This window comes from Heterocephalus glaber, unplaced genomic scaffold (genome assembly GCF_053883595.1).
Source record: "Heterocephalus glaber isolate CG9 unplaced genomic scaffold, H.glaber_assembly_v1.0 deba00001509, whole genome shotgun sequence".
Classification (NCBI taxonomy): domain Eukaryota; kingdom Metazoa; phylum Chordata; class Mammalia; order Rodentia; family Bathyergidae; genus Heterocephalus; species Heterocephalus glaber.
The window spans coordinates 5,590,403-5,615,473 of NW_028258325.1; the positions used below are offsets into that span (position 1 = coordinate 5,590,403).

The following is a 25,071-nucleotide window of genomic DNA, read 5'->3' on the forward strand; positions in this document are numbered from 1 at the left end:
CTCACTCTTGACATCAGCAGTGTCTTGGGTCCTCCCCCCAGCTGTAGAGTGGGCAGGGCAGGGCCAGCATCACTGTGCTTTCCCGGTACCGAGGGGCACACCCACCTAATGCGAGGGTAGCAGAGCCAGCCAGCCTGGTGCCAGGCAGTACCTGGAGTTTCTGGTCTCCGGTCCTAAAGCCACAGCCCTTTCTACCTCTCTAGGTCCTCAGACAGGATCCACGGGTGTGGGCTTCTGGCAGAATCTCAGGGACGCAGTGCCCACCCTGGGCAGGGGGCCAGCTTGGCAAACCTTCCTATCTGCCACTCCGGGTGGGTGCTACGGGGGAGGACTGTGTATGGAGGGCAGAGAGAGGGGACAGGATGTTCCCGCCAAGCCCGAGTGAGCACACAGCATGCAGGGTGTGGGGAACACAGGCTGGGGCTGCTGTCTGGGCTTGGACCCAGCTCCACCGTGCAACCCAGAGCTGCTCTGTGCTGTTTTCAGCCCGTGCCCGCAAATGAAATGATCCTTCACACCCCCAGACCCAGACCAGGGGGGCCAAACAGGACTTGTGGGGGCCTGAGCAGTGGGGACAGCATCCAACTGCTCACCACCTCCTGCCCTTCCTTCCTCCCTCGGGTTCAGATCAGGTTCAGATCCAGTGTTTGCTGGCTCCGCGGTGCTCCTCCTGTGGTCTGCAGGCTTCTACTCCACTTAAACACTGACCTTGGGCTGCAGCCTTCAACAAAGCTCCAGAAATAGCCAGGTCTCCACTCCCTGCCAATTAGGCAGCGGCTGCAGGAGACAGATCTGAAACTGCAGGGTGTCTGCAAGGGGCCACCTGGAACCTGCTTAGCCCAAGGCCCTAGGGACAGAACGGAGCTGTTTGCTTCACCACCAAAGGGGAATCCCTGGAGAGCATCAATACCGGAAGCCAAGCTCCACGCCACCCATGAAGTCCCGCCCTCTGCTGAACCATCCTTGCCACTCCCAGCAGCATCACACCTGCTCTCTGTGACGGGCTGCATTATGTCATTGAAGCTAGCCGCTCCAAGGACACTGCCTCACTGGGTCCCCTGAGGCACAGACACTGGGAACCACTGGCGCCCCGAAGGGCGATCAATCAACCACCTCCAGGGGACACACAGAGCCCATGAAACTTGCCCTTTCTGGGCAAACGTGGCCATGGCCCCTGCTCCTCTTCATCATGGGCACTGAGGCTGGCTGCCGTTTCCAGGCCGTGTGCTCAAGGTAACTGGGAAGCCAGAGCAGGTACAGCACTGCGGTTGGTGCCCCTGCACACCAGCCCAGCCACCCAGAGCACTCAGGGCTGGGAAAAGGGGCGCTGCCCTGGCCCTCTAGGGGGCCCGGCCATTCGCAGTTCAAATCCTTACCCAGGACCCTCAGGTGCCCACCCCCTCCCTATCGTGCATCAGGAGCCCATCAGGGAGGGGCAGTGAGAGTGGGGACCCTGAGATCAGACGCTTATGTCGAAGCCTACACTCCTCCAGGGCACGCCGGCAGACGCGATGTCCCTGATCTCTGAGGCCACTTTGTGGGCATGTGTGCTCCACCGCCTCTCCAGGGGAGGGACCTGAGGGTGATCCAGGAGTCCTGAAAGCCATCTTCTCTGCCCCCTTGGTAGCTCAACAGGTCTGAGTCGATGCAGCCAAAGAGAAGGCTGCCAGGGGCCGGGACACTCCTCTGGTTATGCAGCATCAGACACTGCTGCCCTCACGTCCCTGCTGGAGCCCCTGTGCCCAGCCTAGCACCTGGCAAACGTGGGGTGGGGACAGGTGTGCTCCCATCTCTGCAAGACATGTCCCCCATGCGACGCCACTTTCTGCCTTTACATCACGGCACTGACCCTCCTGCATCCATATCCGGTGTCCCATATAAACCTCAAAGTTCACCCAAAGCTGCCCGAAGAGAACAGCCCACTTACACCAATGGTAAACTTGAACTTGAACGGAGGCCCCTCGAAGAAGGCAGCGCAGTTATCATCGCTTCCTGTCACCAGCCGGTATGGCCTGGTCTGCTTGATGTCCACGCTGTTGATAACTTTGTTGTGTCCTGTGATCTCACCAACGGAAGAGCCACTGTCCCACAGGAAGACGGCTCCAAACCTTTACCCAACGAGAGGAGTGGAGGAGAAAGTCAGTCTGGGAAGGGAGAGAAACTCGACAGCTGGAGACGGGTGGGTGTTGATGCAGTTGCCCAGGATGCTAAAGGGACGACGCATTCGAAAGTGCATGGATTTGGGTCTCTAAGCTTCATGTTTGAAGGATCTGAGGACCACCAGGAGCTGCCAAGCTCCTCTGGAAGGGGCTAGGTATCGGATGCACAGCCCAGCCACCCCAGGAAGCGTCACTGGGGACTTTATGGCTTCAACGTTTCCCTAACCATTTGGGGGAAGGACCAGGAAATAGGTCAAGTACCAACCCCTCCTAGAAAAGAGATGCTTTGCTTTGACTTGAAGTCTAAATAAATTAAAGAGCAAAATAAAAGACAGACGTAGGAAACAGGGAGGTCTTTTGCAAACGAGAAGGGGACCAAGAGGTGCCGGGAGGGGTAACAGAAGAATTCAGGTGGGTTATGTACATGTTCCCACACCCCACGATGAGCACAGTCATTACGTACTGCAAACACGCAGTAATAAAAGTGTGAAAAGAATAGTAATGCAATGTGTGAAAAAAATGCACTTTTTAGTTTTTATTTGTCACTGAGTAGAAATGGAATAGTTGGAGCAGCAGGGATTAAGTAAAAGCCACAGAACAATAAATAGGCACCAGAACACGAACTACGAAAGACTAAGGGAAACAGAGGAACGGGCTCTCAAGGTCAAGGGCCTGTAGGCGGCTGTGATGGGCGCTGACCGGCGGGGGAAGAAAAGACCCCGGTCCAGCTCTGAGCCTGCTGGTCACCAAGCAAGAGTGCAGCCCCAGTGTGCGACCTGGTCAGGTCACAGCTGTTCCTCAGGTGCTGTCCCCGCTGGGAGAAACCCACGGCCAGTCCCTCTTTCGGCCACACGGTCGCGGCTGGAAGGGTCTCCTGATTACGGAGGCACAGCCTGTTCACCTGTCCCTTCCCTGCCGCCAGGGATGGGGCCGTGGCAGAGGGAGTCCCACAAGGCGAGGGACAGAGAAGGCGTCTCAGGCCTTGATCACAGCCTGGGGGATGCACTTCCCCTGTGCACGGCTGAGCCAACCCTGCAGGGCCCGGAGGCCCTGGCAAGGCTGCTGGAGGGCTGGTGCCCACTTGGAACTCGGCTGACCTAGACCCTCCTGCCGCCCTCTCCCACCTCCCACCAGGGCCAGGCCACAGGAGACTGGGAGGGGAGGGGCTGGGCGAGCAACTCACTTCTCCCTGCCTTCCCCGACCACGGCGATCCTCTTACTGTCTTCTGTCCAGGCAATGTCCTTGATCTTCCCGGCAAAGGGCTGATACTCGTACTTGAGGAGGTGCTCCTTCTGCGTGGTATCCCAGATCCTCAGCTTCCCGGAGACGTCTGCAGGACACACGCATGCAAGGGGGCCACACGTCACCGCCAGGCCAGGGCTTCGGCCACAGCCCCTGGGGCCCCGAGGGAAAGGCCTCGGCCGCTCTCCACAGGTGCCGCCTCCACCGCCTGACCTTGACGCCTGAATCTCACCTGGGCACCCGACCCTGCTCAGGTATCGGAAAGGGACACAGGGTGCCCGAGGATCAACGAGCAGCTAAGCAGCTTCACTTTGTGGCTCCCAGGGGATCTGAATGGGGCATGGACCTCGGGCCCCCTGCCATGCACTCAGATGGCACGAACTGCAGCCCTGGACTCGCAGGCACCTCAGGCAATGTGGCCCAGCCCCACTGGCACCCCGAAGGCCTGGCCCCACATCCATCACCGGCGCAGATGGGTGCTGCACACTACGTGCCCGGGCTGCACGCTGGCAGCACATGGAGCCAGCAGCAAGTTGTAAAGGAAGGAGCATGGGGCCCCCGCTGCCCTGCAGGATCCTGTCACCAAGCAGCAGCTGACACAGCCCTTCCCAAAGCGGCACTGTCACAGTGGGAAGGAAGGCGGGTGTTTACGCCAACTCTGCAACTCAGACCTCCTGCCTCAGCCTCTGACGTGGGTGGGCGGGCTGTGGCCTTTCCTGGCAACCCAGCCCGCTGCACAAGGACCACGGGCAGCGGCTCCAGGGAAAACAGCTGCTGTGTTTGGGCTGAGCAGAGCCGGGGGGGGGGGGGGCAGCCAGGAGCCTGCTCAGGGGCCCGCACCGGGCCTCCATGGCCTTACCACGAGAACAGTGCCAATCGCTGGGCTGCTGTGGGGACAGGACGAGGTCACACGTATGGTCTCAGACTGATCCTTGGTGCACAGTGCATGGCTGCTGAGTTAGCCCCGAGCTAACTCAGCTGTGCAGCAGCCACTAGGGACCCTCACTGTGTGCAGACAGAGCCAGAGTCCGCACTCCCAGGCTGAGACCCAGAGGGCACGTGAGGACCATGCCCACTGCTAAGTCCAGCTGCAGTGACACATAAGCAAGAGGGGACACCCAGCCACATGGATATGCCAGCTTGGCGGGGTGTGGGAGTCCCTGAAGGGCCTCTGGTCATCACCAGATAAACTCCGAGACAGTGCGGCACGTTGCCGAGGTGTGCACACCTGGCTAGCTGAGTTCCTTCACTCAACAGGCCGGCAGGGAACGGGAAGCCAGCCAGGGCCGGCAGGGCCAGAGGCGAGTGCTGCCCGGGCGGGGAGGGCAGGTGCACTCGTGCACACTCGCACATGTTCATGCCCGCACCCGCAGAAGCTCCTCCACACGGGCACACCTGACCCCTGACGTCACACCTCTCACACACGACATAGCCCCATTCTTCCCTATCCCTGGGCTCATCCACCCACTGCTCTGTCCAATGGCCAACCAGCTTTTCTTTCTCCACTGGCCCCCTGCAGACCAACAACCTCCTCCGCTAGGCCCTGACTGTGCATGTCATTCTGTCCAGAAGCAGCTGAAGCAGGAAGACATGGAGGGCTCCTGGGGACCAGGCACAGAGCCCCTGATCTGACCAGGGCAGCCCGCAGCAGTTGTGGCTGGCCGAGGGCTCGCTGGGTGCCCGGCCCTGTGGTGAGCGCTAGGGGCAGAGCAGTGATATGAACAGACCTGAGGGCCCAGGTGGGGAGACAAGAGAGCACACCTCTGACGGCCATCAGCCTGCAGTGTGGGGACAGTGATGTCGGGCAGGGCTCCCTCCCAGGCAAACTCGTCAGCCGTGGGACATCATGCGGGATGCGACTGCATGATCCCCGCCCTCCACATGCACAGAGCAGCTCACCCGGAGGACAGAGGGAAGCGGTAGTGCAGGGCGTGGCTTTTCAGTCCCCAAGGAGACCTCTGCTCACGGACCCTATGGCCCGTCTTTCCTCCCCTTCACCTCTGGGCACACAAAGCCCTTCCTCCAGGAAGCCTGCCCTAGTGTACAGCTGGATCAGGTGCCACTGCTCACAGCCCCGAGGTACCCTGAGGGCCATCTGAGAATCACACCAGGAGGAAGATGCTGATGGGAGCTGAGCTGCTGTGGAACCATGGCACAGGGCGTGGGCTTCTCCAGGCCAGGGCTGGCCATCTCGCTCATGCTGGGGGCTCCCTGGGAGCTCCCTGGGAGAGTCCTATGCAGAAGGTCCCATCCTTCAACACCTGGCAGCCAGGTGGAGTGACAGCATCCACAGCTGCTGCAGGAGGCTGGGCCCCAGCTGGGCGGGAGCTGTGGGCTTCCTGAGGTTCTGGGTGGGACCCCGCTGCGAGCCACCACAGCCTTCCTGAGCCTCCCGCCCTGCAGCCTCACTCCAAACCCTGAGCAACACACTATTTTTAGCCCAGGGCCTGCATCTCTGCAGCAATGTTCATTGTAACTCTTAACAATCACTGCTCTATTCAAAGGGTCGGATTAGAAACACAAAAATGCCATCTCCACCCATGAACTTAGCTGGTTCCCCACCAAGTCGAGGCACTCTGAAGAGCATGTCTAGCTGATGGTCACTCATACCTGGGACTGTCCCTTGTGTCGGCCTCCATTAGAGTGAAGGCCACTGACTTGGGTCCTGGGGAGCAGTCCCCAGGCATGGGCGGCCAGACCTGGGCTGGAAGGGCGGGAGCTGTGCCAAGCTGGGCAGATGCCCTCACCAAACACTCCTCTCCTAAGGAAATTTCTCAGAGCACTGGGCTGTGTGTTACACACAATTTAAGCAAGTACCTGGGCCAATTCTTGGGGTGTAATGAAGACATGTTAGATTGGCAAGAGGGGAGAACTATCGCAGGGCTAGAACAAGCCATGGGATTAGAGTGAACCCTAAAATGGCATTAGCGATCTAAACCCAGAACCCTCTCTACGTATGGTACTCCCCACCCAGCCCTTGACTAACTGTGGGGGCTGACAGCAGGCGCCAGCAGCGTGCCTGTCCCCTCCCTGGCTCTCAACAGTGCTCCAGTTTCAGTGCTGGACAACGTGGTCTCACTGCTGCTAAGTACCCATCTGTGTAGGACCATGCTAGGCACCGTCCACACATCGCCCCGGATCCTTCCCCAACCCTGCAGCCCCAGCTTATGGAAGAGAATACTAAGGCCAGGAAAGCCAGTCACACGACCTTGGAGGTGCAGATCCTGGGTCCCTCCCAACCCGGAACCCACACATACAGCCTTGGGGTGCAGGTCGCACGCCATAGCACCCAGGAATCCTAGCAATGACAGCTGTGGCTCCAGCGATTTGGACGTGGCCCTCCCTGGGGCTGGAGACAGAGCTCAGCTGGGGGAGGGGGCATAAACATCTGCAGGGTGCGTGAGTGAACAAATAGGCAAATGAACGAGTGAGATGCAGGGCTTGCCACTCCACCTCCCGTGCCTGCGACTCCTCTGCAAACGGCCCGCCTCAAAGGACTAAGTGAATAAAGCTTCTGCACATGGAAAAGGCTCAGCGCCGCCCGCCCGGACTCCTATTGAGCCAGACAGAAGGCCCAGGCTGGAGGGCAGAGGCCAGGCATCAAACAACGCCGGCGCCTGCTGAGAGGCGGGCTGGGAAAGGAGCAGTGGGTAAGGGCGACAAAAACGCAATTCGGGTTCACAACACACACTATGTGCATGCCTGGCGGAGCCACCCGTGGCAGCCTGTGTCTAACCCAGAGCGGTGGTTTCTGCTGCCTCTGAGCTGGAGCCTCGGGGACACTGCACACTGTGAAGCACGCTTTCTACAACTAAGGCCAGGTCTGCAAAGGGGTGAATTTTGGTGGTCTGCATTTCCTGTGCCAGCTGCAAGTGAAACCAATCACACACCAGTGCCCTTACCTCTCCCCCAGGCCCTCCTTCCCAAGCCAGGAGCCTGCTCGAACGTTACCTCCAGAGGCGACGTAGAAGCCGCTGGGCGCATACTTGGCCACCACCACCTGGTGCGCGTGCTCCGTGTAGATGTCGGCGACCGCAGGGTCCTGCAGGGAGAAGATCGAGGTGAGCGGGAGGAGGGAGGGGGCAGCCGGCCCGGGACAAAGGACGCACGGCAAGCCCCGAGCTGCAGTGTCAGTGTCACAGACAGGGCACTCACAACCCGCCACTGCCGCTTCCTACCTCTCTTAGGCGACAGAGCTGCAGGGACTTTGCCCTGGTCTGCTTCCTTGTACCTTCCCCAGCACAGGGCAGGTGTATTTGGGGAACAGACCCACGACGAGAGAAAGGAAGGGCCTGAAACCGCGACCCCCCCTCCCGAGGGGCGCTGCCAGTCGGCACTCACCAATACCCACCCTCCCAAGGCCGCCTTCCCCAGCGGCCCCGACCCCATGCGGGCGCCCTTGGTGTCCGAGTGGCACAGGCCCTGGGCAAGGGCCTGGGAAGAAGTGCCACGTGGCGCAGATCAAAGGCTGGCTGGACCTTGTGGCAAGAACAGGACCAGCGTCTGGGGCGGGGGGACGGGGCATCTCCACACCTCAGCAGTGAGGTCTGAACGTGGTGTCATTTGCTTAAAGTGGATCCCTGCCCTCCTCCTGCACACACGCTCCCCACACGCTGAGCCCAGCCTGCCCAGGCCCATGCCAAGGCCCCCGTCTTGCAGGAGGGAACAAAGACTCCACTGCTGCTGTCAGCACGGGACAAATGGTGCAAATGGGAGAAGAGCTTCCCAGACTCGAGGCTGAGGATGCAGCAGGGTGGGGTGGGGAGCCCAGCTTTTAGGACCGACAGCTGCGCCACACCTGATGCAACCCCACCTCCCTACCACCCCAGACACCCCCCCCCCCAGCCGGCCCTGCAGCCCAACCTAAGTGGCATTTCCTCCATAAAGCCTCCTGGAGGCCCCACCCTGGCTCCTCTACACCTGTGAGGTAGATTAGGGCTGCACACACCAGATAGCTAACCAGGTGAAAGGCGTCAAGGGTCATAGTAACTCATGGGATATGTGCTGCAGCGGGCAGAGCTCCCTCTGCGATGACATCATTAGTTGCAGGAGTTGGTTTTTTTCTAAACTAAAACCTCAGTATTCATGTTTAACTGTGGTGCAGGCCCTTGGCGATAAATAAGTAGATTTGGGGTTGCAGTTTGGGCACTTGCTCCTAAAATGTTTGTCATCACTGGGAGCAAGACAAAACAGAGGACATCTACAGAACATGGACCCTAAAGTGACCCCAGGGCTCCCGAGCACTGCACCCAGAACAATCAGAAATGATATTCTCATTCCTTCATTTGAATCTGGCACAGTCACAGAACCAATCAGAGATGCTATTTTCAATCCCTCATCTGCATGTGGGCACAACCAACAACCAACTAAAGAGCCTCCATTTACATGTGGCAGGAATCCCATCGCGTTTGCCTACAGGATGATTTATACCTAGTGTGACACCAAGTGAGTTTTTGAAAGGACAAACATCCCAATGCCTTAGCAAGGTGGAGGAGTGAGAACCTGGGAATGCTAAGATGCTGGTGGAAATGCAAAGACACAGCAGAAAATAGTTTGGCAGTTATTTCAAAGTTAAAACACGCGTCACGGAACAAGAAAGTGCCAGTCCTGTGTATCTCCCCAAAGGAAATGAAAGCACGCGTACAAAAAGCCTGGAACCAAGCCAAGGGACTCTATCCAACACAACAGGGCATAGCAGTACAAAGCAGCACAGTATAAATACACCCAGTGGCTGCGGAAAAGTGGCCAGAGAGATGACACTGTCTGACCCCTTCCTATGAAAGAAATTCTGGAACAGGTGGCCCAGTGACAAAGCAGGTCTGCTGGTGCTGGGGTGGGGGACAGAATGGGTGCTAAGAGGGGCTTCTGGTACCAAGGGAATGTTCTGTATCAGGATCACGGCTGGGCAACTTGTACCTAAACCCCAGCACCCCGAAGCTGTGATGCCCAGTCTACTGCACATCTGCCTGCCCGATCAAAGCCTCCCTGCCCCGATGAGCACCTTCTTATGCACAGGTCTCCTAGAGGACACCCCCAAGATGCTGGCTCAGGGACAAGGCCCACTGTAGGTGACAGAGCCACACTCTGGACAGTGAAGCCCTCAGCAGCTCAAAGCGGGCTGACCTCCTTCCAGGCCACGCTGCCTTCCAGGGACGGACTGTGGCTGGGCAGGACCAAGTAGTTCTGCCCCCGACAATTCCTTCCCCTAGATGGCCAGGACGTGTGCAAACAGGGTGTGGAAAGCCCTAAGGGGCACCGGATCTAGAGCCGGCTGGATGACTCACTCTCGTTTGTATTCTAGATACAAGTGAGCCAGCCTGGGGTAAGACTCCAAATTACAGATGATGACTTACCTCTGAGTCAGCAGGCCCCGCCCGCCCGCCCGCCAACCGCGCTCACAGGAGGAGGCGGTGGCCTAGAGGAAGCAGCCCGGCCCAGTCCCCAGGTGTGGCCCTTCCTGTCCCACAGCCTTGGGGAGGGAGGAGAGGGTTGGGGTGAGCTTATTTGGGGAAGAGCTCTGGAATGAGGAGGGGCATACAGCCATTTCAGAAGCAGCAGTGCAGGAGGCAGTGGTGGGCGGGGTGTGGGGTGGCCCTGCCCAGAGGCACCCTCCCCCCAGACTTCCGGTGCTGCTGCAGGTAGAGTAGCACAATCCCAGAACCTCTCAGGGGCTCCAGAAACCCCCACCCTGCCACACTGCCAATCTGGTCCTTCCGGCAATCTTTCTACTACCTCTCCTCACCTCCTCCAGGGCACGATCCTCTCTTCTCCGGGAGTCCAGTCCAACAGGAAACCCAAAGGAACTCCCCCATCCCTTCACAGCCCCAGTCCTGCTGGGAGGGGACTCAGCAAGAGAGGAGCTCCCAGGAGGTCTTCCTGAGTCACACGGCTTCGACGGCGCCTTCCGGCCTCCCGAGGGATCCCTGGTGCCCAGGGAGGGAGGCCCCACTCCCCGTGTCTACCTGGGCAAGGCAAGCGCCCTTCCAGGCAGGGCACTGGGGTCCTGCACACAGCTAGGTCTGATGCCAGACATTAGCTTCTGCTTGTGCAGGGCCTAAGTGCTGAACACGGCATCAGGCCGGACCCAGATCACTGCAGAAACCCAGCCCCCAAAGCAGCGACACAAACCTCTGCACCTGTGGGGCAGAACCGCACCTAGAAGCCTGCTAAGGTAGAGTCACTTCCTGACTGCCCTCCTCCCCGCTGCCAATTGCTGCCTGACATTTTCCCACCTGGACTATTCTCCCTCCTCCCCAATCCCAAACCCAATGGCCTTTTCCTAATCACCACACAAAGGCCACCTCTCCAGGAAGGCTTCTCTGATGCTCCACCTTGGGAGGGACCTCTCCCAGCCCGCAGTGACACACTGCTTCCTCCCTTGTGCCTTCCGCCACTTCTGTGCCTCACCCACCTCCTGCACTGGGCAGACCCCTATATGATTTGCTACCCTGCAGCCTCTGGAGAGCAGGCATGGCTCCCCATGGTCCCCTGTACTCACTGAAGGGGCCTGGGTGGGACCTGGCACCTTGTATGGTCATAACAGCCCTGCAGGCCAGTAACCTCACAAGCCCATTTTACAGAAAAACCCAAGGCTCAAAGCGAATGTGTCCCCCGGTTCACTTGGCAGACAAGTTGGGGCTTGGGCTAGGGATCAGCTTTTATTCTCCTTTCCCTCTGTTACACCACTGGCACTGACATTAGCCTGACTCCTTAGCTCAGGCAACCAGAGCTGTGGACACTGCCATTCAGCTGGGGGGCTGGTCACGCAGGCTCACCATGGAGGACTCCAGTGTGACCCAAGTGCATTCTATCCCTGAGGGCTCTCTTCCTGCTGCCAGGGTTCAAATCCCAGCACCTCCCTGAGCTTCAGGGTCCCCACCTGCAAAGAGGGACCACAGCATCCACCCAGGGTACCCATAGTGCCAGGTGCCCTGCTAGTTACCTGAGTTACGTCTCACATTGACTCCAACATGACCTGTCCTCCTAGGTGTGGGGCAAATGTTAACGGGATGGCCCAGTGCCAGGCCACTGAGAGCACCTGATGCACCCGGCCTGCCCAAGAGCTTAGCTGGGAAGTGGGGAGGGATGAGAGCAGCAGGCCCTCCAGGAAGAAGTGCTAAGCCAGCCACCAAAGCTGGAGTCCAGAGCTGAATGGAAGAGCAACTGCTCTCCAGCTGTCCCTGACACAGCTCAGCTCAGCTCAGCAAGGGTGGAGGTCGCGGGATGAACACCCCCAATCACACTACTTCCACAACCCAGCCAGTAGGGCCACAGGAGCCCACAGTGGGGCCATGGGCCCCCCCACATCTGCTGTGCATGACAGTCCTCATTCTGGAAAACTCTTACTCATCCTCCAAGCCCCCACTCCAAGGTGCTGCTTCTCTGGCAGCTGCCCTTGCTACTCTGGGGACACGAGTCTTCTCTCACGTCCCCAAAGCACTCCTGACATTCTTGTGAAATGCTTAATCCAGTGTGTGAGAACTTACTTATACCAGGATTCTCAGACCCAGGACCACAGGCGGCTGGGGCTTGGTAGCTATGTTGTGGGAAGGCCCTGCAACCCATGGGCTAGACACACCAGATAACTGCCAAGTACCCTCAGGGCAATGGGAGCCAGGCAAAGCCACCCCCTGGAAAGCACTGACAACATGGCCTAGTTTATGGGCCTAGCTCAGCAAGATCCAGGCATAGGGGGCACTGCTGTCAACAGGGAACCACAGGATGCCTGTACCACGGGGGAGCCCATGCATGCCTGCATCTCTGAGCAGCCTCCTCCTTGCCCAAACCCCAGGTGTGGAACTCTGCCCCTGCAGGTCTGAGATCATCGTGCATCTGCCTGGCTTCCAACAGGCAACAGTAGTCTCTGGAAGAGAGCCATGTCATCTGCCACTGCAGGGCCTGAGACCTCTCCAGCCCTGCAGCTACCACCCTAGCTTCATCAAGCCAGCAGCCACTGAGCCTCCCAACCCTAGTCACCGCACTCGGCTTTCCAGACTGCAGGCACGGGGTTCCTGGCTCTGGACTTGAGCATCCTGCTGCATACTCAATTCTGTCCAGATGGTCACCAAACATGCCACTTCCTCCTGCTGCTAAGAGCTCTGCAGGAAGGGTCTCAGCAGGCATGCCACTATCGGTGTCCCCAGACCCCGTACCCAACACGTGCGGGGACATAGACCGGTCCTTCTCCACATGACTTGTAGCAGATGGTGCCACGTAAAAGCTGGTACTGGTTCTGATCTGCACCCTGCTCAATGAGACAGACGCAAGGATATTGCCCTTGGATCGATGAGCCTGCTCTTCGTGTCTCATATTCAGTACTGCAGACACACTGTAGCTTTCCCAATGCACCATCTTAGTTTGGAACCTAGGAACTGGGTACCTTAGAAAGCTAGCCTCACACGTGCCCACATGGTGAGGCCTCTGTTGAAAGGCTCATTTGTGTGAGCTGGCTTGTACAGGGATGTGGTCACACGCAGTCTGGAATCATGAACAGGTTCCTCCTCAGCCCCAGAGAGCATCCCTCCCCAGTGTCTGCAGAGGTCACAGAAGGCAGGGTGACTCAGTCGATGCTGGCCCACAGGACAAGGCAACCCAGAGGGAAGCACTGCAGGTACCAGTGGGTATAGGGCGCCTTCCGTAAGCCCCCTGCAGCACAAACTACCCTTACTTGGCTGGGGTCTCTTCTACGGTATCAAGCAAGGTGCACACATTGTTTGCTGCAGCCTGTTTCGGAGCACTCTCCTGGATTAAGTTTCTAAATGGCCACCATCATATACTTTAACCCTACGAAGAATCCTCTCCCAGTGGCGCAATGGGATGTGTTCAGAGATATGAAACATCCACACCAGGCGCAGTGGCACATGCCTGAAATCCCAGACACTCTGCAGTCTGAAGCAGGAGGATCACAGGTTGAGGTTCACCTTTGGACACCTGTCTCAAAAAATAAAAAAGGCTGGGGATGTTGCACTGGAGTTCAATCCGCGGTACAGGAAAAGGAAAAAGACCCTTCTCTACATGCTTAAGAAGTGATAGTATAGTCAACGTACTACAGGTTAACAAAATAAACAACAGGAAGTACCTCCCAGGGGAAGTTGGTAAGGTCACTCATTAGAAGTTAGGTTTTGGGGCCGGGGATTTAGCTCAGTGGTTCAGCCGCCTACCTCGCAGGTGCAAGGACCCAAGTTCGATCCCCGGTACCAAAAGAAAAAAAAAAAAAAGAACTTAGGTTTCCCCAAACTTATGTCTAACAATCTAAACTAGCCCAGCTTTGCTTCTCTTGCAGTAAAACCTCAGTGGCACTTTGACCAGTATCTTCTGCAGCAATAGCCACACATGCATCGGATGGCAGAGGGCAAGTGGGGCTTTCTGGAGCCGACGTCTAGTGAGGGCTGACCAGCAGACAGGAGCCTATGTACAGTGAGTGGAGGCAGAGCCCTGTCTGCTAGCTTGCTTCACACTTATTAGACCCGAGCAACAGAGAAGAGCAGGGGTGGGAACGGTACTTAGAGGAAGCCCCACTAAGCCACCTGTGGAAAGCATGTTCAGGCAAAAGCAACCAGCAGGTCCCAAGAGGGACATGTGACGTGTTCCAGGGTGATGCATGGTGATGCATGTGGGCCTGGAGAGGCCCCTTCAGCCACGGAGCCCCCAGGTCTCACAGGTCCGAATGGAACCATTCCAGCTATGTTCGGAACAGAACAGACCACAGGGCAGCAAGGGCACAACCAGGGAGAAGAGTTTGGCTGTTTCCTTGGCGGGAGAGGACGGCAGCCTGGGCAGGGGCAGGAGCAAAGCAGTACAAATCTGTCCCAATCCCGCAGATCCTCTGAAAGGAGAGCAGTGGGACTTGCTGAACTGAATGTGCTGTAGCAGGGAAGGGGCGCTGGAGCCCAGTCCCGGGTCTCAGGCCTCAACAGCCAGAGGGAGGAAGTTGCCTCCTGGGCGGAAGGGCACATGAGAACCCTAAGTCTGGCTTGGGGCATGTGTAGGTGCCATGGAGACCTTCGTGAACTGGTGCCAGCCTCCCCGCCCCCTTCTTTTTCCTCTGTATTCCAATCAGACCACATTGGTTTCTATACCCTGAACATTCAAGGGAATTCACACCTCACTTTTCCCAGAAATACTTCACCCTAATAAAAATCATACCCACTTTTGAGGACCAGCACCCCACCCATCAATCTAACTTGTGCCTGATGTAGTTGGCACAGGGGGGATGTATCAATGGCACTTTATGCCGACATCACAGGAACTTAAAACTGGTTGGGAAGGAAACATGCACCCTTAGAGGAGAATGATAAAGCCCAGGAGGGGTAAGAATGCAGACGTCAGCCTGGCTGGCAGAATGGACTCTAAGTCAGGATCCCTTCCTGCAAAGTGCTGATCCCTGGCTGTGAATCTGCTTCCTTCACCTGGCAGAGCAGGCCTCCTCTGGGAAGACTGAGGTGGGGATGAGACAAGCTGGCAGAGCACCAGGACTCCTGAACAGTTCTCCTAGCCGGAAGTGAACGCAGACTGAATGACACAGGGAGGCCTGGCTGGAGGCAAGACCAAGTATTCTACTGCTCTGTGTCTGTCAGTGTTTTAGGCACCACCTACGCCACACTGCTAAGTGAGGACTTACTTAGGGCAGTGTCCATTTTTACCTCCTCATAAACCTCGGGGCCTCTCTCCAGGGACTTCTAGATCATTACTATCCAAACCCTGGCTGTAAAGGAAACTGGGTCAGCTTTCTAGGAATCCGTGACTAGCAGGTCCTTAGCACCTTCAAGGCAGGTTCACACCCACCCACTCCCTCCTGTGAGGTGCCCAGCATCCCTGGCAGGGCAGAAATCACCATGCAGAGCTTCATCTTCCAGCAAAGGAGCTGCAGGCGCTGGCTGGCTGACAGAGACAGGGACACAGCCAGCAGCGCTTCAGACCGGGAAATGGAAACCGAGCCGGCTTTCCTCAGCCGGTTGTGAGGCCTGTGGACAACCCCAGCCCACCCAGGGTACTGATGGCTGATGTGGTGAAGCCGACTCGCCCCTGTGAGCAAGCACATGGGCACCAGTCCCAGAACAGAAGAAACCCCCCTACAGTGGCCACGCTGCACCTCCCAGCTCCAACCCCCACACCATCTCTCAGGCAAGGAGAGGGAAGCAAGACCCAAGCGGGTAATCCTCAAAGTGGAGAGTGAAAAGCAGACTGGGTCATTCAGACAACCGCAGAGGAGTTAAGGTGAGCCGGAGAGGATTTCCCGAGGAGCTGGCTCTAGAAGCATTTTCAGTCTGGGTACAGAGTGCCTGCAGAGAATGATTCATGGGAATAAGCTGGTTCCTGTTTTGCTCCGAGGCTCAGATCCACAGAGGCAGATCAAGCTGGAGCCCAGAGGACTGCCTGTGTTCGTCCAGGCTGTGCACACTGGGAAACTGAGGGTACTGACATGACTGAGCAGACAGCCATTTACCAGCTGCTCAGGGTGCAATAGGCACCCTGGCTTTTCAGCTCATTCAGTAGGCCAAGGCGGCTGGAGGAAGTGGGATATCATCATCTCACCATTTCCATTTTGCCGAGGAGGAACCTGGGCTCAGAGAGAGCAGGTCACCAACCACCCCAAGATCAAGGAGCAGCTGCCTAGGTCTGTCTGGTCCCTCAAATCTACAGCCCTTGCTCTCAGGACTGCACTAATCTGAGCCTGTTTCCCCACCTCAAAGAAATAAAAGGTCCTGGAGGAACCGGATCAGATATCTAGGTTCCCGAGGTGTGGTCGCAGGGCTGAGGGGGCGTGGCGCCTTGGCCCTGGCCCTCCCCAAGCCCCGGGCAGGGACCTCAGGGGGCGGAAGGGGAAGAAGAAATCTCCGCTGCACTACTGCGCGCTGGCAGGGAAGGAAGCAAGCTAGGTGGGGCAGGGGCTACTCACGTCGATGTTCCTCAGGATAACGCACTTGCCATTGGTGTACAGGAAACTGTTGCCCTTGGGGTCACCGCCGATGACTTTGGAGACGCCCCTCTCCACCTGGGGTAGGCTGGCGAACACCTTCTCTGCGGAGACACAAACGCCCAGGGAGCGTGAGGGGAGGCTCCTGCCTCGGCCCCTCAGGTGGGCGAGGACGCAGGGACCCGCGGGGAGAGAGGGGCCGGGCCTGGCCCAGCCGGTCACCTGTTGCCGCCGCGGGAGGGGCGACCGCCACTTTCCAGGCGCGCAGGGGCCGCTCGGGGCCAGGCCCTCGGGGATGCCGGGGTCGCCCTGCCCGCCAGCGAATCGGGCGCCAACTCCGGGGCAGCCCCGGGAGGGGGTCCCCGCGCCGGGCCCTCCCGGGGCACCCCGCCGCTCGGCGCGAGAGGCCCACCCGCCCGCCGCTCACTCACTGATCTCGTACGGCATCGTCGCCCACTTGCTACCGCGCCGCGCTCGCCGAGAGCCAGGGGCCGGCCGAGCCGCGAACGGACCTCGCCGAGGCCGGGGCCGGGGACGGGGCAGAAGGCGGCGCCGGGCGTGCGGGCGCGGAGGGGGCGGTCCGAGGCCGGCTGCGGGGCGACTCGCGCCTGCCCTGCGCGCTGCCGCTGCGACGCCGAACCCGGAAGCGCGGCCCCGGCGCCGCTCGCCCCCAGCTTTGACCATATATAGTCAAGCGCTCGGCTCGGCGGCCGTAGGCTCGTGCGCCTGCGCGGACGACGTGCCCCTCCCCCCGCCGCCCCGCCCCGGAAATGACGTTGTGCCGCGGCCCTTGAAAGGGAGGCGCGGAGCGCGTGCGGCTGGAGAGGGTTCCCCGGAGCGGTGTGGTGCGCGGCTCGCTTTGGGGCCTGTGCTGAAGGCCTGGGGGCACGGGGACTCCGGTGGGATGGGATTATTTCTTCGCCCCGGCGTTCGCTCAACAGCGTCGCGTTCTGGCAGAAACCTTGTAGCCCCAGTGTGGGTTTTTCAAACTGAAAGGGGGTGCTGTTTTTTTTTTTCCTCTCTCGAGCATAGCTAGGAGACACATTTTCGCGAAGCAAGAACTTCAGGCACGGTCCGTGCTGGGCCTGAGCTTGCATGTTTTTTCTCTCAAAACTTTCAGAAAAAAAGCTAAAAAGGCAAGAGCAAAGAGTGCTAAAAAACCAAAACAATGGCATTTCTCATAAAGCAGAAAAGGGGGGAAGCGCGTGCTTTTAAAGTCGGGGGCAGTGGCTCCTGGAGGGAAAAGCGAGGGCGAAGGGGGGTTGGTGCTTTAAACCTCGCCTTTTAGTAGCATGGGGATAAGGGTAAAAGTGAAGAGGGCGGTAACCCCTGTGGGGAACTCGGAAAGCTCTGAAACCAGTGAAGAGTTCTGAAGAGGGCGACTTTCCTTTAAAAATCAAATCTGCTAGGAGGCCGGGGATTTTTTTTAGCTCAATGGTTTCACCGCCTGCCACGCAAGCCCAAGGTCCTGAGTTTGTTTGGGGAAAAAAAAAAATCTGCTAGAAAGTCTCGTTCTGCATCTGGGGCTTTAGGAGGACCCCACTGGGTAGTTGCACCTTTGGGCTACTGGCTTTGTGGCCCACACCCCTCCCCCACTTCCCCTGAGTTCTGGTGGCAGCCGGGTGAGACTTTGAAGCAGGCCTCCTGGGCTACAAGTTCTTCCAGTTGCAAATGGCATATTTGGCCTTGGGTGATACAGACCTCGGTGCTATTTGGAAAGCCTGTAGCAGGCAGATTCCCTGGTACTGAAAGAAGGCCCAGGTATGAGGGCAGGAGCCCTCTCCCCCAAGGGCCTCTGACTGTTTTCTATCAAATTCATGCTCAGAGATACACCTGGCTAGCTTGAGGGCTCAGGCGTCAGCTTTTCAATGAGTGTCACCTGCCCTGGCCACTTTCTATTGCAGCCTTTTGGCTTTCTGGTCTGTGCTCCTTTCCTTCTGATGTGACTGGCTATAGAGTGGATCCCGAGCCTCATGGACGACTCCAGTCCTTGATCAAAAAGTAGTGTGAAAGTGGTTTTGTGAACTGAAGGGTCGTAGAAACGTTCAGCCTTAGAAAATGTTGAGATTCCTGAAGCAAAACAAGACCTACAAGCAGCTTGTGTAACTACTTTCCCTGAGAAAGAACTTGTTTGAAAATGAGATTGCTAGAGCAAGGGCCACAGCTTTACAAAGTTCGTTCATGTAATTAAGACTTAAGAAAACGAGAAGGCACTCTAAGCTCTGGCAAGCAAGGAGCTACGTGTGTGCGTAAAGTCTTGGAGTTGACATTGAAAATGGACTACAAAGCAAACTCAGCCAGAATTTCCAATCCCCCAGCAGAATGCTTGGCTTTATGCTTATTTTCAGCCTAAATTGTTCTGTGTTGAAGCTTGGGAAAGCGTGGATGTGGGCAGCTGTTAACTGTAATAATCACTTAAACGTTTAAAGACAATGAACCTGGTGGTTTGTAGCTCTTGGAAGAGGGACAACGTGGTGCGCATTCTAGCTCCGCCCTGCGGGTAATCTTGTGTTCTCAGGTGTAAAGAATTCACACCTTAGAGGAGCGAGCTGGCCCGCCTATTCTTGAGTCACCCTAGTGGCCACATAAGCACTTTGATAGGCCCTGAGGTGGCAGAGCCATCTGTCATTTTAGTGACTTGCAGCTCTGCACACCAGCCCGACTGCTTGTGTATTCACTGACTCCTGGCTTTGTCTCAGACCTGCTCGAGCCAAAGCACAGTCCTGCTGAGATGAGCTCTACCCTCCCTTTCCCCCAATGCAGGGCTGTCCCTTCAGTGACCAGTGTCCTTATGTGTCCAGTTGCACTGACCAGAAGCCTCTCCCAGCCCTGCCCTGACCCCTCACCAAAGCCAGTCACCTCACAAGCCTGCCTTGCTGACATTTGCACGGTTACCTCTTGCTAGCACTGCCCTGCTCTAAGCTGCACCATGCCTGGGCTCTGTAACCTGTTGCTGACAGATTTTCCTGCACCTCCTCAGCCCCTCGTTGTAGCAGAGTAGGAATTTCTCAGCGCCGCCCCCCCCCCCGCCCCCGTTATCTTAATAGACCCACTCCTCCTGGGCCTCTAAAGCCTGGGAGTACCCAGACCTTGCCTCTCGAACCCCCAGTCTCCTGGGTGGTTCTGCATGGCACCTGTCTGCCTAGCAGTAGCGCACCTGCCATTTCCCTTGGGACTGCTGCCGCCCCAGTCCCTTCTCAAACTACACTTCTCATATGATATGCCTGTCACACATTCATCACTAGGACTACAGGACAGGATCCCCCATCCCCAGGAACATGAGACACTGGGACCATGTTTGTTCCTGTCACGAAGCCCAGGGCCCTGCAGACTGTTTGGATGCAGCTGCTGACTTGCATGCGTTGTGAGAATGGGCAATGTGAAAGCATCCCACCAACTTGCGTTTGATTCCGAAAGGGTAATTTTTAAAGAGGCATCTCTAAACAAAATGCTGCTTTTGAGGGAAGCCTTCAGGCTGTGTTTTGGCAAACTAGTTCCTTGAATTGGGTAACTCGGACAAACCTTGACCAGCCTCAGCTGTGCTAAAGAGGTCTGCCTGCTTCCACTTGGAAGAGGGAAATGGGTTTCAGGTTCCCTTGGCTGGGCACGTTGTTGGGTGATAGCGCTGAGCAGGTCGAGGGCTGTGCAGCAGTCTCCTCCTCTGAGCGGCATTGCCTGGGACCCTGTTTGTATCTCCACACCAGGAATATACCATAGTTCTGTGGACCCCCAAGCTCAGGAAAGCTTTGGGGGAGGAGCCAGAAGGCGAATTAGGACAGTTCTGAATTTCCAAGGCCCTCAACCTACTTCCTCAATATGTCAAGGCCGGAAGGGCTTCTGGGGACGGGCCCTGTAGCAGCTGCTGGAGAAAGTAACAGGGAGCAAGGTGGGGGCCGCAGTTGGAAGTGGCTGAGTGAGAGGTCTTTGGCTCCCCTGTCTGCCTTTGAAATAGACCTTGGGAGTTCTCCATCTGGCCCCGGTTGGATCCAGGGAGTGTTCATAGTCTCGTCAGCTATGAGAGGGAGAAGTGTGGAATCATGCAGGGTGGAATTATAAGGCTCACCTGTGATTCTGAAGTTGGCTCTGGGGCTGTCCCTCTGGCAGGGGAAGCTGAGAACTATGCCCTCACCCCCCCCCTCCCCGCCCCACCTTGGTCCCTTATGACTTTAGAGGCCTGGTTACTAGAATTTTGTCCTGCCTACATAAACCAGCAGTGTTAACCTCTGGATTGGAAATTCATCCCAGCAAGAATGAGTGAATTCTTATGCCCACCTCTGCGCAAGCTCATTACCAGATCCCTCCTTGGGGCTTCGTTATTGTAAATACCTTGTTTCCAACTCAGCTCACCAGGGAAGTGGGTCTTGCAGTCAGGGATACACTAGCTTTTAATTCCCTGCCAGTTAGAAGCTTCTGTTCCTCGTGAGGGTCCTCTACAGTCGATGTACTTGGAACTCAATGCTAGGAAAGACCAAGACTGGTTATAACACAGTTCAGGGAACAGGTCCTATGGGTTCCTCACCTAGTTCTGAGGAAGATCCACTGAACATTCTCTTGAGAACTAACCAGCCATAGCTGACCATTCTTGCTTGAGGGATGGGGGGACCTAAGCCTGTCTTACACTGCTTCAGTCAAATCTTTCCAGAGCTGTGGGTCTGGGCTGTTACTGTCCCCTGCTCAGCTTGTCAATCTGCCCAGCAGCTGGCTGTGCCCTCCCGCTTTGGCTTGAGGCTCTGCACCTAAAGTGTGGTGTTCTGCAGGGGGTGACAGGAATCCTGCCTGCCCTCTCCTCTTCCTGTCTGCCTTAAGTTGCCAGCACTCTGGGATGTTTGATGCTCTCACATTGAAAATTTCTGGGAGCCTTCACTTTCATCAGGGCCTTGGGTTATGACTTACCCAAGTTCAAAGGCCAGTAGGAGGGGTGCAGCCAGAGAGGGGGCCCGAGCACATGGGAAGGCTGAAGCTTTGGGACCATGTTTAGAAAATCTTAGGCTAAGTAGATGTTTGTATTTCAGTTATTCTATGTCAAAGATAGTTTGAGCCAAGTGTGAGTGCCTGTGCCTGAGCACAGACTCAAATCAGGTGACATGGGTTAGTGTAAGAGGTTACACGTGATTTTATAGCCACAAAGTACGTGGGGTTGTGAAGTAGGTGCACTATATAAAGAGGCAAGGAAATTTCAGACTCAAGCTGTCTTTTAACAAGGCAGAAATACCTTACAGGATCCACATGTTAAATGTTCTTAGCTTTGTTTGGTGTAGAGCCCTTGTCTGCCAAGCTTAGTACAGTTTTATCCAATAGTCAGAAATGCTTGGTCAGGTGCAGAGCTTGATAAATGGCTATTAAAAGGGACGAAAGGTAGCCTTCTGTTTAACTTTTTGGTCTGCCACATTCTGTCTCCACGGTGTTCCAACTGAGGTAGAAGAGATAAGATGGGTAGAAAGGAAACAAGGAAATCATAACTAAAAATTGTACTTTTAAGAAGACTAACTTCAGGAGCCAGCCAAAGTTACCTAAAGTGATCCATAGCACAATTCTTGTGGTTCCTTTTAGGCTCCTTCCTACCAGACCCAGCACACCCTGGATTCCTCAGGGACTATTGAAAATCCGTAAATTGGCTTGAGAAAGTAAGGAGCCAGGAGCCTGACCCTAAGAGAAGAGCAGAACCCAAGAATGTTTAAAAGATCGTACCCATCCCGTGCAGTGGGTGTGTACCCTGCTTGGAGAGGGCCCGCTTTTCCCCAGGGTTTCCATCTCTTCATAAGGGGCGCGTTCCCTGTTCCAGGAAATCACGTCTCATTTCTGAGCACCCCCACTGCACCTAAAATCCCTGCTTGACACACCCTGAATTTTTTTCAAGAAAAGTCAGCAAACCTGAAATCTTATTTTTAAAAATCCCGGGTTAAGTTCCATATTTCAGCTCTGGGAACTCCTCTGACCCAATCTGGTGACATAGCAGAGGTCAAATGGTAGAGAAGCTCTTGCGTATAAATGCAGCCTCTTTGGAGAGCATCAGCTCAAACCTTTTCCAGTAAAGAGAAGCCAGTGACTTTCTCCAAACCAAATTCAAGGATATAGCATCTTTACTTTCTCGGGATGGGGGCAAAACACCCGACACCCGCAAGTTAAAGGAGAAAAAAGGTTTATTGTAGCTGTAGAGATTGCAGACCACAGTTGGCTGGCTCTAAGGCAGGTGGCGCGGCAGGGAAGAAAGAGGCAGTAAGGAGCCTGCCTTCCCTCTTTCACTGCATTCCGGCAACCAGTCTGTTGATTGGTGGCACCCACACCCAGGATGGAGCTTGTCTTGTAAATCAGTTCAGCCACACCTAGAATCACACTAATCCAATGGATGGACTAACTAGCTGTCACAATCCCTGAGTGTGTGTGGGGGCTCCTTGAAGCATCTAGAAATCCATCCAGAAACCTGCCAGCACCTGCGCCAAAGTACTGCCCAGGGTGTGTTGGCAGCTGCCCCTGCTGCTTCCAAGCCCTTTCCGTTAGATTTCTGCCACATCTGCTCTCTGAACAGTGACAGTCCTGGCTCCTTTCCAAGGTACGCACACAGGGAGATGTGTGGTCCCCCCTCTGCATGGGGACCACTAATAAGCTGGACACCTGTTTCTCCATTCTTGGTGCCTTCTAGGGGGAGGAGTGAGCCTGATGCCTTGGCTAGGTCAGCACTTTAGACCTGTGCTCTGCCTTCTGGGAACAGGGAACTTTGATCTTACTTGCTGCACATTGGCCCTGTGTCCAGGTACCCATTTCTTCCAGCAGGGAAGCCAGAGCGGTCCAAGTCTGCGTGTGGCCAGAGAGGTGTATTAGTTTGCCCCAGTTGCCATTGTTGTGCCCAGATCGCGAAGTCCCCAAAGACCACCAAGGAGCCGATTCCGATGCAAACACACGAGGGTTGTTTATTCAAGCTCGAGCAGGGGCTCTCAACTGTCACTGACGCAGCGGGTCAAGATTGAGAGCCCCAAATTTTGAATTAGGGTTTTTATAGAAGCTACAGCAAGGTTTTATCTAGCAATTATAATGATTGGTCGACGCTTAGCATGCATGAAGTGTAGATTTCTGATTGGCTAGGCTCATCGGGGGCTTGAGGGGGATTACGTATAGGTTTTACAAGGGAAAAAGGGGACAAAGGTTAGTGGCCCACTGTCACATACTGATGGTCAGCAGACATCCTGACTAATAGTCACTACCACCCTGTGTGGACAGCCAGCACATGAACAGATTGTCCTATAGATAGCGGGCCCAGAACATTTGCTTCTAGGGTAAACAAATGGCTGGGTAATAAACTTAGGAATCTTGTCCTGTTACAGATTGTGTCTCCTGTCCCAGAGCAAACACATTTTAACCACTAATTTGAGAGGCTAGGGGAATGGTGGATTTTAGCAAAATGGAGTCGCTTTGGTCTCACACCATAACAAAACTCGTTGGCATACATAGTGATGTTTTGGAGGCTGGAAGTCTTAAGATCTAAGGGATGGGTAGAGTTGGTTCCTTGTGAGGCAGTGAGGGAGAATGTTCCAGGCTCTCCTCTCCCAGCTTCTGGTGCGGTGGCACTTCTTTGGTCTTCCTTGACTTGTGGCATAGGAAAAAATATAGCTTCCAACTCGTTAATGTCAACTGTGCTAAATTCGTGGTCTCACAACATTAGTCTTGAACCAGTGGAGAAAGTTGAGTCCTTATTGGAAAAAAGGGGAAGAATAGGTCCTAGATTTCTGGGAGGGATCTCAAATGGGCAGTTGGGTGAGTTCTCTGTCAGGGGTAATTCATACAGCAGAGTGTCAATGTGGGTCAAACTATAATCAAGCTATAAGGTGAAAAGTATGGCTGCTTAGCTAATATTGATCCAATAGGATAACGAGTCAGGCAGCAAGGATACGTGGAAAGAACCAAAGGCATTTTGGGAAGGGATGGGTTCAGATGCTCTGTTTATCCACCTGGGCATCTGATGCCTAGCTGGACTTCCCCGGACCAGGTGGCACTAATTACAGTGTAATTTCAAGTTACTGCTTCTGTAGGGAGGTATACAGACCTGGCCACTGCGTCTTGAGGCTTGGGATTTGGATTTGCCTCTAGCTTACAACTCTGATGTCTATTTTTGTTCTAACTTCCTTGACGGGGCCCAGTCCCTTTCTGTGTACCAATTCTATCTAACCTGGCTATGACAGGAACATCTTTCATCTCTGCCTTCACTTTCACTTGTTCCCATGTTGCAAATTTCCCTCTTAAAAGGACATCAGATCCTAATGGGTAAGGGATCACACTACTCCAGTTGACCTCAACCGAAGTAGTTGTGTGTGGAACAACTACATTTCCTGTCAGCCACATTGTGAGACTGGAAGCGAGCACTTGAACATACGACTTGTTTCAGCCTGGGCTTACCTTCCTATTCTAAACCACAGCCCTGGCCCCTGGCTTCTGAGCCCTCTTGGAGGGAAGATTACAAGGACAGTTGAGTTTTGCAGAAATGCTCCTGTGAGTGTCATGGGCACCATAACTTTGCCCACCTCTTCCTGGGGCACTTGCCCTTAGGAAAATCTCAAACCAGGGTACAAAGGCATCAATGAGCAGGGAGTGGCACTACATGTGCCTGGTGAAGGTCCCTAAAGTGACTGCAAAGTAGCTGTGGTGCCTCCATCCTAGCTCCTGGCTCCAAAGTTGACAATCAGTTAACGTCCAAAGTGGGCAAGTTAAAACAGCATGCCTAAACTTCTCAAATTTAGTGGATTAAAGTTAAAAGGCAGCCT

General features: G+C 55.7%; 1 protein-coding gene across 2 annotated transcripts in view; it reads right to left on the reverse strand.

The window, feature by feature from the left end:
* Wdr1 (WD repeat domain 1) overlaps positions 1 to 16,955 on the reverse strand; it is a 33,737-nt gene extending 16,782 nt beyond the window's left edge. For both annotated transcript variants that reach the window (XM_087187339.1, XM_087187340.1), the window contains exons 1-5: positions 16,750 to 16,955; positions 16,301 to 16,422; positions 7,354 to 7,444; positions 3,343 to 3,490; positions 1,928 to 2,108 (exon numbers count right to left, since the gene is read on the reverse strand). In XM_087187339.1, coding sequence (XP_087043465.1) covers positions 1,928 to 2,108; positions 3,343 to 3,490; positions 7,354 to 7,444; positions 16,301 to 16,422; positions 16,750 to 16,765 — 558 coding nt within the window. In that variant the 5' untranslated portion in view covers positions 16,766 to 16,955. The remainder of the gene's footprint in view (positions 1 to 1,927; positions 2,109 to 3,342; positions 3,491 to 7,353; positions 7,445 to 16,300; positions 16,423 to 16,749) is intronic.
* Between the last annotated feature and the right edge of the window lie 8,116 nt (positions 16,956 to 25,071).